At 38.7% G+C, this 12562-nt stretch overlaps 1 protein-coding gene across 1 annotated transcript; it reads left to right on the top strand.

The window, feature by feature from the left end:
- Positions 1-7417: 7417 nt before the first annotated feature.
- Positions 7418-11642, top strand: C8Q69DRAFT_488800 (glycosyl hydrolase family 71-domain-containing protein; the record flags this gene model as incomplete). The annotated part of the gene is made up of 5 exons (XM_028632073.1): positions 7418-7507; positions 7563-8204; positions 8261-8813; positions 10072-10229; positions 10266-11642. 5 exons carry the CDS (start codon positions 7418-7420, stop codon positions 11640-11642), a joined length of 2820 nt encoding a protein of 939 aa, XP_028481675.1.
- Positions 11643-12562: the final 920 nt, after the last annotated feature.

Raw genomic sequence — 12562 nt, 5'->3', positions numbered from 1 at the left:
TAAACTAAAATAAGCTATTATAAGCAGGCTTAGTAAATAAGATATAGCTTAAAGAGCTTAAATTTAGATTAAGCTATATGCTAAAGATATCTTCGCAAAATTATATAATACCTTATATAAGCATTAGCTAGTAAATCTCTATCTCCTGTGCTGGCACTATAATACCTATTAATATATAGTTTAAAAGATTTCTTAGTAAGAATATAAATCCTATAAATGTTTTAGTTAATAGATAAGAGAATAAGATCTTTTAAACTTCTTATAGAAATTATATTTAATATATATTTAGCAGAAGATAAATATATGCTTAAGATATTTTTACTAATTAAGGGAAGGATAAATAGAATATAAGTAGTTACTAAAGCCTAAATATACTTAGCATATACTCTATATCTATTAAGATAATACTAACTAGGTATTTATTTCTTATATATATCTATAATAATAGTCTATATCTCTTCTCTATTTAAAATATATGCTTATTAAATATATTAATATATAGCTTATAATAATATTTAAAATAATAATTTAAATATTTAAAAATATATATAATAAGTTTATAGAGAGATAAAAGCATAGTAATAGATATTAATCCCTAATATAAAGTTAGTATATACTAAATATATAATAAGAAGAAGTTAAATATATATTTAGCTTCGGAATTCTAGCTTAAAATTAAAAAGATATTTATATTTCTAAGTATTATCTTATAAGCTAAATTTATTTTAAGATATTTAGCTTTTATAAATACTTTTACTTAAGTATTTATATAATAAATAATAATATATTCTTTAGTTTTACTAATATTAACTGCGTAAATCTATTATTTATTACTTTTTTTATATTAGTTAAATTTATACTCTTATATAACCTTTATATAGTATTAGTATATATAAAATATATAGTAAGAATAGATTCTAACTAGTAATATTTAAACTAAATAAGTATTATAGAAGTTTTTATTTTTAAATTAAATAAGTAATTTTATCCTTAATATTTAAAGAAGCTCTAATTAAATTTAGAGCTTAACCTTAATATTTTTATTTAAATATATATACTTTAGGAGATATTAAGAATTTATCTATAAATATCTAGTCAGCATATATAGAATGCAGGCTTAAAGTATATATAATATATATATAGTTATAGTAAGAATATCTCTTTAATTAATTAAATCTATAAGTTCTTAAATAAAATCTTAACTTAACTTAGTTAGTAATAGAAGAAAATATATATAATCTTTTTAATAAATAAAAAAGATAAAAGGAAAATAATCCTAATTATAAAGAATAAAAATATTAATTAAAGCATTATATTCTTTATATAGGACTTTAAATATACCTTAAGAGTAGTTAAATCCTAGACTTATAGTTAATATATACCTAATATATATAAAGCAAATACCTACTATAAGTTATATGCCTTAAAGTAGTATAATTAATATAAGTATAAATAAATTAAATAGGAATATTAGTATTATATATCCTATAAGCTATTAAAGTATATAGATAAAGTATATAAATTTAAGCTATATATATAGAGATAGCTTATATAATATACTATAATTTAAAATTATTTGCTAATAGGCAATTAATAAAGATAACTAGTAGCTAAAGATATATTTAGTATATGCTAAAATTAAATATAGAGTTAAACTTACTTTATACTATTTAAAGATTACCGGAGTTTAATTTAAGTATACTTATATTTTACTTTTTAGATAAAAATAATATTTTGCTAATTATTAATTCTAAAAATAAAAAAATCTATTATATTAATTTTTAATTTCTTTTTTAAGAAATTTATTAGCAGAAGTAGTATTAGATATATAGCCTATTTCTTTATAAAGTATTTTAAAGATATTTAGTTTAATATAGCTATATTTATAATATTATTTAAGTATATACTTTAATATATACTTATAATATTTAATGCCGCTATATTTATATGCCTAATAATATATCTTACTTTAAATTTTATCCTTTTTATCCTTTTAAAGAAGTAGAAGAAATAAAATCTTATAATTACCTTAAGTATAGAGCCTAAACTAAATCTAAGTTATACTTAATATATACTTATAATATATTAAATATCTGCTTAAGATAAGATATAGATATACCTTTAATAAAAGTTATTAAAATATTTAATAAATATTTATACTAGAATAGTTATAAGGCAAAAAATTTTTTTAATAAATAAAATATAAAATACTACTAAAATAAGTTATTAAATATTTAGAAATAGATAATTTATCCTAAATATTATTAATTATAATCTTAAAGATATTATTACAGCTAATAATAATACCTATAAAAAAAATAACCTTCTAGATATACTTAGCATATACTCTGCTAAAACTTATATAAAAAAAATATACCTAATTAAGTTCTATATAAAGAGAAAATTTAAGATATATCTTAAATTTTTTATTTTCACTTTTTATATAAGAATAGATATTGCTTTAATTACTTATTATATTCTTAAACTAGTTTAAGTATATTTTATAAAAGTTATAGTTTTATATAAGTTTGCTCTATAATAAATTAGCATTTAGTCTAAATATAATAAATATTAAATATATACTTAATATCTGCTAAGTCTCTATAAGAATTATATTAATATATTTAGACAAGAATATTATATAGCTATTAATTAAAAATACTATTAATTTAGCTATTAATTATAATTACTTAATTCTTAGCTATTTTTAAGTATTTAGAGAAAAAGTAATAGTACTTAGCTTTATATTAGCTATTATATATATATATATTATAAATTCTAAAGAGTTTTATTATATAAATATTATTATTAATCTTTAAATAAGTTAATCTTATATTAATTATATAATTAGTTTATGCTAAGCTTATACTTAATCTGTATATAAGATAGGTTAAGCTTAACCTAACTAAGAATAAGCTCTAGGGTAGGCTAAGCTCCTAGGGTAAGCTGAGCTTAGCCCTAGCTAAGCCGAGGTATATGCCCTTAATAATATTTATAATTTAAGGGCTAACTATATAATAATATTTTTTAAAATTTTTAGCTAATAATTTGCTTTAGTAAAATAAATAATATTCTTTTAAATATTTCTCTTTTTAGTGCTAGGCGCTAAAATTTAATAAAAAAAAATTCTAAATTTTTTATTAATCTAATAAAGGTTAAATAATTTATTATATATATTATTTATATAATTAAAGTTATTAAATATATACTCTAAAATATTTAAAATCTTTTAATAATTATTAAAAATATAGGTTCTATCTCTAATATATAGCAATATTTAGGCATAAAGCGCACCCTTTAAATAATTAATTATATAAGCTATATAGCTCTAGGAGGTTAGGAATCTGTTTTAATTAATTATTATCTTCCCTTAGATCTAGGCTATAAAGTATTAAAGATCCTTTTAATTGCCTTTAAACTTATTTAAATTAAAGAATCTCTTTAAAAGTCTAAGGGTAAAGGAAAATATAATAATAAGTATTTTAAATATTTCTATTAAAATAGCTATAGGCCTCTTAATATTAAGCTTAAATTTAAATATAAATAGAGATATATTTATAATAGATATAATTATATAATAGGCCTAATCCCTCTTAAGAATAGCTTAAATATACTATTATTCTTTTTCTTAAAACTAAATCTTTTAATATTACTAAATAGCCTTAAGTTTAATAATTTTTTATTTAAGTCTCTATTAAATAGCAGTAAATTCTTGCTAAAACTTTTAAAAATATATTTTAGCCTAATAATTTATTTTATTTACAGCAGTTTTAGCTTTATTAATATATTTATATGCTAGATAATAATATTTATATTATTCTAGCCTATAGCTAGCAGTAATATATTTAATAAATTTATTTAGGGCAATTAGCAGGAATAAGAGAATTAGGGCAGGTATTATTAATAATATTAACTCTTAGATAGAAACTATATAATATTAAGATATAGGCTCTAGAAGCAGGTTAGAATAAATAGAATAAGATAATTAATATTAGAACTAGCTATAAGATCTCTATCTAGCTAATTCAGACTAAAATAAGCTATTATAGGCAGGCTTAATAAATAAGATATAGCTTAAGGAGCTTGAATTCAGATTAAGCTATATACTGAAAATATTTTCGCGAGATTATATAACTCCTTACATAATCCCCTATGCTGGCACTGTGATAGTAATATTTAGTATAAAATATAAAAATTACAATCTTACTACCCCGCGAGATTTAAAAATTTTAGATTTTATTCTCTATTAGTATATATTAGTATAATTTTAATATAAAATAATAATTTACCAGTAACCTACTGGTAACAAAAACCTCGCGACCTCGCGAGACGCCACCTCGCGACCTCGCGACCCATATAACCGAGGTTCTTGACGATCAACGTCCGGACCTGTCTAATCGGAAGGTTCATAGTGGCTTTATGAAGCAGTTTGTCGCGCCCGCAGCCAACGTTCCTAGCTTATCGAGTCAGGAAGATGTAGAACAAGCCATTCACAAGGCTGAATTGAGGTGACATAACTATGTCAAGTCAGCTTGTGTAACCAGATTGATTGTAGACATAGCAGACAGCGACATTACAGCTCCATGAAGTGCTGGGGTCTGTGACTGAACTAGTGCGATGCTGCAACATGATGAGCCGCAGAGTTTCTGCGGAGAATAATGACGAAGCAGGGATGCTAATTACATAGACACAAACCATGTCATTGAAGATCTCGCGGCACAATCCTGTGGTTATAGCAGCTGGAACGCAAGGTGACTTTTGGTTTATTTGGCATGGATGAAATGGCTAGTTACCTACCTAGCTATCATTGGCGATAAGTAAGGTGAACCTCCATCTATGCACTAGATATGTCGAAATGTCAACGGGTGCCGATGAGCCTCCATGATTCCCACTCAATCGAGGTTATACCATGCCCTTAATTTATCCAATAAACTTAGCTTTTTGCAGCTCAGAGACATATCATCAGAAAATGGTCCAAAACTCGTCCACGATGTGACGCTGCTTCTTACCGCCATAATGGAGCGACATCGTACCTGCAAGTACAGATAGGACGCCTAGAAAACAGCATTCTCTCCGCATTCTTTATCAGCCACTTACTATGCTTCTGCGACGTCGAAGTATATAGGAATTTCGCGTGCGGCAGTGCCTTGCTGTCCTATATTAGCTGTCCAAGCACACAGCTTCGTCCGCTCAAAGATCATGCCAATGCTTACAGTTGCTTCCCTCCGAGTTGGCAAATACTGGTGCTCAGCTTGACCGGTAGAATCTACTAAATCCCTGTGGTCTAGTTTCCTGACTGTCCAGCCGCTAGATGGGAACCAACTGGTCCTAAGGTCGCATTGTTTGAGGCGGATAAGCACAGAACTGGCCAGCCAGGGGCGTTTTGCATATCTACCGTTGCTTTTTTTTTTTTTTTTTCAAAGTCGGATGCTGTTGTATTACTTGAGTGATTGGATATCAGATACATCAGTGCTGCCATGGCGTCTTCTATCTGGCTGTGTGAGAGCTTGACTGGTTGTCATACACACCTCTTCCCCTGCTGTTCATCTCACCAAGAATCACGCTACGCAAGTATTAAAACACCGACTCTGATATGCAGCTAGCAGGCCTGGTAGAGATAGAATCACCGGACGCAATCAATAAGCGCTCAGAGGACTGGATCCCGGTCCCTCTATGAGGCTACTTTTTCGGCACCGGCAAGATACAAGCGCAGATGGTGAGAGTCAATCGGAAAACCGACGCGATTCCATTAGGCTCGTGGATATTGAGTAGCAACTGTGCGCTTTAACTAGCCTCGACTTAACCCGTTAAGAAGCGATACTGGTCGAAGTTAATGATCGTCGTCGACGAAGCCGTCTAGAGACAAAAAGGAACAGCTGGATCTCTGGGTTGAGGGGGATGCAATGTGGCTGCATAACCTCTCGATTGGCGTGTTTCAGTTGTTGACGATGGGCGCTTCGTGACGCGAGATCATTGGGCGGTTCGTGCACATCCGGATACCTGGGAACATCGCCGATGAGAGAGAGACGAGATGAGATGAGAGCACTCACCGAGATTCCGATATCCCTCGACGGCTCATATTTCCTCTGTCTGCTGCGTTAGAATCACTGCTGGGACTATCTACCTATATTCTATCCTCAGGATAGAGAAATACCGACTCGAGGACAGAACCTGGCGGCACAGCGATAATCTGCAGGTCATTCGAGAGATCAAGCATCGTTCGTCCCAATTCCCAAATGTGGGATAAACTACGACACTACTAACGCTAAGTTACAGACTGGCGGATTGAAGCGATAGATAAGCAGACGTCTTGTTTCAGATGCTGGTCGATCAAATTCCCTTGCGCCCACATCGCTGATCAGACCATTCATGATTACCTACCCCACGTCAACTTCGTTCCTTTACCGATCGCTCTCGTTCTCCCGGACAGAATACTCAGTAGGGACCCTAACATTATAATTATATTGTCGACTACGGTTGACAGTCATATCCTGGTCTGATCAGGGCGTCTGATCCACTCGGATCTCCGATTCCACACATCCACCGTTGGAAGCCGTATCACTCGGTGATTAGGTGCCACCATGAAGCTGTTCAACCGTCTACACCGTCGCGCCCATAGCAAGGGGAAACAGCAGCAATCCGACCAAGGTTTGTTTCATGCATCTCCGTTCCTGGCCCACTATGTTTCCTTAGATGCCTCTCGTCGCTATGATTGATCCGATTGTTGTTTGGTTCCTGGTCCCTTTATTTCTTATCCTGGAAGAACCCGAACGGCGCTATGATCTTGCCCTACCAAGTGATCATCCTGCGGCTAAAACACTCTTCTTTTGCCGCACGTTCATGGCATCTGCTCATTTGGCCCCCTTTGGCTATCTTAGTTTCATCCCAGCCACGGCCATGAAGTCGTTTAATCGGCTGGTGGGTGGTCCTTTATTAACTGCCTCGAGTTCCCCTCTTCTTTTTCCCTCCCCTCGTTAGCGAAGGCCTCTGTTTTTTTACTTGTCTTCGGACTATACACTTCTCAGGTCGAGCAAGCTCGACCGTCCTTTCTTTTCGTCACACTGTGACTTGATTTTGTCGTCCAGTTCTTCCGGCAAGACGCTCTTTTTGGCCAACGAGTTCAGGGACGGAGCGGAGCTCTGTAGCTACAAAATTTACCCTAAGAGCCGATACACCATTTACTCGCGGCGTCGATTGAGTCGACGGCGTACACATTCCTTCTGCAAGACAGAATCCACAGTCACATTGTTCACTCTGAGGCCTAGATCCGCCAAAACTTCCTGTCCTTTATACTTCCCCCGCAACATTGCCCCACCAAAACAGTACCTTCATTGATTTATCTTGCTCAATTCGCGCGCATAAAGGCATTTTCCGTGCCTTCTGTTCGTCGTACTGCGATCACATCGAGGCAGACAATATGTATCTCAAATATTTACTTTCTTTGGCTGCTGCAGTCACCTCCGTGATAGCGTCTTCCGAACCAAAATATGTGTTCGCACATTTCATCGTAAGTCTTCCTGGATATCTAGATCTTGTGAATCTGTGTTACTAACTTGCGGTAGGTGGGAAATGCCGCAGGCATGTCATCAGATGACTGGGTGTCAGACATCACCGCGGCCAAGGACGCTCACATCGACGGATTTGTGATGAATATTGCTCCGCAAGATTCGTACACTGATTCCGTCCTTCAGAAAGCATATGACGCTGCTGAGGCTGTTGGCAATTTCTCGATGTTTCTCTCTTTTGATTACGAATCTGGTGGTCCCTGGGCCGCCAGTGATGTGATCACAAAAATCAACACCTACAAGGACAAGCCCGCTCAGTTTTACTACAAAGGAAGGCCCCTGGTCACCACGTTCGAAGGTACCGGCAATGTTGGTGACTGGCCTGGTATCAAAGCCGCTACAGACAGTTTCGTCATGCCGACCTGGACCAGTTTAGGAGTCACCGGCCTTGCCTCTGTTCTCGGCGTGATCGACGGCTTTGCCAGCTGGGACGCTTGGCCAGAGGGTACCCAAGACATGACGGATGCCCCTGACAGAGCGTTCATGAGCGCCATCACTGGAAAACCATACATGATGCCTGTTTCCCCATGGTTCTACACCAACCTACCCCAGTGGAACAAGAACTGGCTGTGGCGAGGTGATTCCCTGTGGCATGATCGCTGGGCTCAGGCCATCGAGCTTCGACCGGCCATCGTTGAGGTGGGTCTCTTTGTTCTGAGCACCTTCTCGGTTGTTGATTGCTAATTTCAATCTAGATTATTACCTGGAATGATTACGGAGAATCCCACTATATTGGCCCTATCCACGAATCTGGAATTCCAGAGGGTGCGTCTGACTACGTCTCAAAGAACCCCCATGACGGCTGGAGAACGCTGCTTCCATACTACATCGATGCCTACAAGACTGGAAATACCACAGTCCATACTCCGCACGGGAACTCCACTTTCTACCGGAGCAACCACACTGCAGAAGACGAGATAACTTACTGGTATCGACCGAATCCTAGCACCGCCGGCAGCACTGGAGGCACGACCGGTAACAACCCTGCCCAAGGCCAGCCGACATTGCCCCCTGGCATTGTCTCCCAAGACAAGGTTTTCTTTACAGTCCTAGTCCAGAAGCCCAGTGTCGTCACTGCTCAAATCGGCAACGGTAGCGTGAGCACATTCCGTGCCAACACTGTTGGACTCAACCACTTTTCCATCCCGATGAACAACCAGACTGGCGCTGTGAAATTGGCTATTATCCGCAACGGCAAGCCGGTCAAATCTGCCACCGGACCCGCTATCACAGATGACTGCGCCGACGGTAAGGTCAACTGGAACGCTGTCGTCGGCTCTAGCAATACTCAGAAAACTGCTTGAAAGGTATGAGTAGGAGAGAGCGGTACGGTTTAGGTTCTCATTGGACATAGTTTTTATCTTTTTTGGCTGTCTTGGTATTGGAGATAGAATACCTAGTCTTGCCTTTGTCACATTTCGCTTCTATTTGCTTCGACAGCTTGATCCGCTGTGCTGTTGGCAATGCTTTCTGTTTTATTACCATAGATTCTGGATTTTTAGGCTATATCATAGAAAGTTTTGTTTGGGATGCTGATCACCGCTAGAGTCAATCTGCCTCCTTGCTTCTACCCCTATGCGATCCGGCTGGCTCTTGAATCTGAGGGATCGATGTCAAGAAAAACAAAAAACAAATACATGTTTATGAACATGCCATCTAGAATGTCTTGAATGGCCGTGTTTTTCCTGGATTGGCATATTGTATATCCTGGAGGTATACAGCATACCCGGCACTGCAGACTGGACTATTCCGGCCACAAACAATGGCAGGGGTCTCAGCCAGATCAGGGTCTCAAGGATTCTTCTGTGAGACAATGTAATTATATTCCCCGCTGTCAATTTACAGTGACGGCTCGTGGTTAATTTGCGGCACATTCCCACGTGAGACATGTGGCACATCGTGATGACGATGTCTATCCCAATCGTCCTTCGAACATTCCGGACGGCGGAGACCAGCACCACTCTGGCGGGAAAAGCACGGATATCTTCACCATGTGGCTGTGGAGATGACAGATCGCGTCCAGAAAATTGTGAAGAGTGCGTCTATAAGATAAACTATTGAACTTCAGGATTGTGGTCCCTGAGATTTACTGGCAATCTCTTGGAGCAACAGGGTATGCCGCGCAATCAGGTGGTCCACATAAGTTTCCTTCCAGCCTGTTTTGGATACACGATGTTCTCCCAGGCAATTATTGTGTTTGGAATCCAGTAGTTAAACCCATTGTGAGTATGTGCTAACTAGGTAAACAGAGAGATAATTAGACGGTGAACCGTGCTCGAGATGTGTCTTGTTCTGGAAACGACAATTGGACTTCGATGTCCGACTAAAACGGAACTAGGGACATTCCGGCCAGGAACGCCGACGCTGCCCGAGCTTAGCAACGGACTCAGCTCATCTCAACACATCCTCACTCTCTTCTGCTCGTTCGTTTCCCCTCATTCCTCCTCTGGTACTCTGTGTCTTACATCCTGTCCTTTCTGACTTCCGAATACATTCTCTAATACAGCCATGACCAAGAAGAGAGTTGCTGATCTGCAGGCGTCCGTCTCAACACTGCGTCTTGACAGTGACCAGTTGTCCCAGGCTCGATACATCCCTGTCTCCGTACAATCTTCGCAGGTACTGCCACCCAGACCGTCACAGCCTCGTGCTGCGACGGACACCGTCTCTCCTGATGCCTACTCAAAACCGTTCTGCGAGTTTATGTCCTCGAACCCCACCATCTTCCATGCCGTCGAGCACTTCTCCAAGCAACTAGAAGAGCATGGCTACAAGCGTCTCTCCGAGCGTGATGTCTGGACATCGGAACTGAAGCGTGGTGGAAAGTACTACACTACCCGCAATGGAAGTGCCCTGATCGCTTTCGCTGTCGGGAAGGACTATAAGAGCGGAAATGGTATCGGTATCGTCGCCGGCCACATTGATGCGCTTACCGCCAAGCTGAAGCCTATCCCTACGCTGCCCAACAAGGCTGGCTTCCGTCAGTTGGGCGTGGCCCCCTATGCGGGTGCGCTCAACTCCACCTGGTGGGATCGTGACCTGTCGCTGGGTGGACGAGTCCTGGTACGCGATCCGAACACAGACAAGGTCGAGACCAAGCTGGTCAAGTTGGACTGGCCCATTGCAAGGATCCCAACCCTCGCACCACACTTTGGTGCTCCCTCGCAAGGGCCATTCAACCAGGAGACGCAGATGGTGCCCATAATTGGAGTGGACAACTCGGACATCTTTGGTGAATCCAATGCCGAAACGCGAAGCGATATCCCGTCCGGTACCTTTGCCGCGACGCAGCCTGAGAAGCTGGTCAAGGTCATCTCCAAAGAGCTAGGTATCACAGACTATACCAGCATTGTCAACTGGGAGCTTGAGCTGTTTGACAGCCAACCGGCGCAGCTCGGTGGACTGGAGAAGGATCTCATTTTCGCTGGCAGGATCGATGACAAGCTCTGCTGCTACGCTGCGCAGGAGGCCCTGCTCGCTTCTCCCGATGAGAGTTCCCCGGGAATTGTGAAGATGGTCGGCATGTTCGATGACGAGGAGGTTGGATCTCTTCTCCGTCAAGGTGCACGCTCCAACTTTATGTCCAGTGTGATCGAGCGTATTGCGGAAGCTTTTGCTCCTGCGAACACCTATGGACCCAATCTACTCTCCCAGACTGTTGCCAACAGCTTCCTGGTCTCCTCAGACGTCATCCACGCCGTCAACCCCAACTTCCTCAATGTCTATCTCGAGAACCACTCTCCCAGACTCAACGTTGGTGTTGCAGTGAGCGCCGATCCCAACGGCCACATGACGACCGACAGCGTCAGCTCCGCCATCCTCAAGCGCGTTGCCGACAAGTGCGGTTCCACCCTGCAAGTCTTCCAGATTCGCAACGACTCTCGTTCTGGCGGCACTATCGGACCCATGACCAGTGCTCGCATTGGCATGAGAGCCATCGACGCGGGTATTCCGCAGTTGAGCATGCACAGCATCCGCGCCACGACCGGGAGTCTCGATCCTGGTCTTGGCGTCAAGATCTTCAAGGGCTTCTTCGATTACTACGAAGAAGTGGACGCGGAGTTTCAGGGGTTTTAGATTCGTAGACGAGACGTAGACTCGCAAGAGTTTCATTCTGCTTGGCCTTTCAGCATTCTTTACGTTTGATATCCGGGGAAGAGCGTTCGTTTTCCCTTGTTAGTTTTGCATCGCATGTGATCTAGGCGCGTTGTAATAGCATCCCGGTTGCATTAGTGTTTTCAGTTTAAAAGTATATGAACATTATGAATATATTTGGACTCAAAATCTATTTGATTCATTAGATAAAGTAGACTGGATAGGCGTAGTACGTGTACATGCATTTACGCGTAAGTGGAACAAGCCGTCACGTAGAAAAAATATATATATTGGACGGAAGCCATAACAACCAGAGTAAACCGAATAAATACATCATCGAAAAAGTCCAACCGTAACCTATCATCGCGCAGTCGATAACCGCGGGATAAAGGATAAAGTATTATCATTAAGTACTCCTCCTGCTCATCTATATAGTCTAAGAAAAACGATTTACCACTACATCCACATTACCTAATTTCACTCAAACGACCCAATTTCAAGAGCTAGCGATTACAGAACTCCGCGGAGTTTCGAGAACTAGACATGGGATGGATATACGAGATCTATGGTGGTTTATTTATTTATTGGACCTTTGGTCTATTAGAAATTTAGGATGGGGTAACTATAGTTATAACTTCTCGTGGATAAGGAGGTCCACAGGATGGGTAGATGCTGACCCTCCCATGGCATGCAAGCAAGCGAATATCGATGGTCTATCCTGATACAGGTATAAAAGCAAATGCCTTCGTTGATGGGTTGATATGTATACTCGCGGGCGGTTAGGCTCGAGAGTCGGGATTCGGATCAGACAAGGCTGCGGTCGTCGCATTATGATAATAACAGACTGAAGAACGAACAGTGTCTACCATATATTGCGAAGAATTACCTTATATTACTTGCTG

This window comes from Paecilomyces variotii (assembly GCF_004022145.1).
Source record: "Paecilomyces variotii strain CBS 101075 chromosome Unknown C8Q69scaffold_15, whole genome shotgun sequence".
Taxonomy (NCBI): domain Eukaryota; kingdom Fungi; phylum Ascomycota; class Eurotiomycetes; order Eurotiales; family Thermoascaceae; genus Paecilomyces; species Paecilomyces variotii.
The sequence above is the reverse complement of the archived record's forward strand: the minus strand, read 5'-3'. Positions and strand labels throughout refer to the sequence as shown.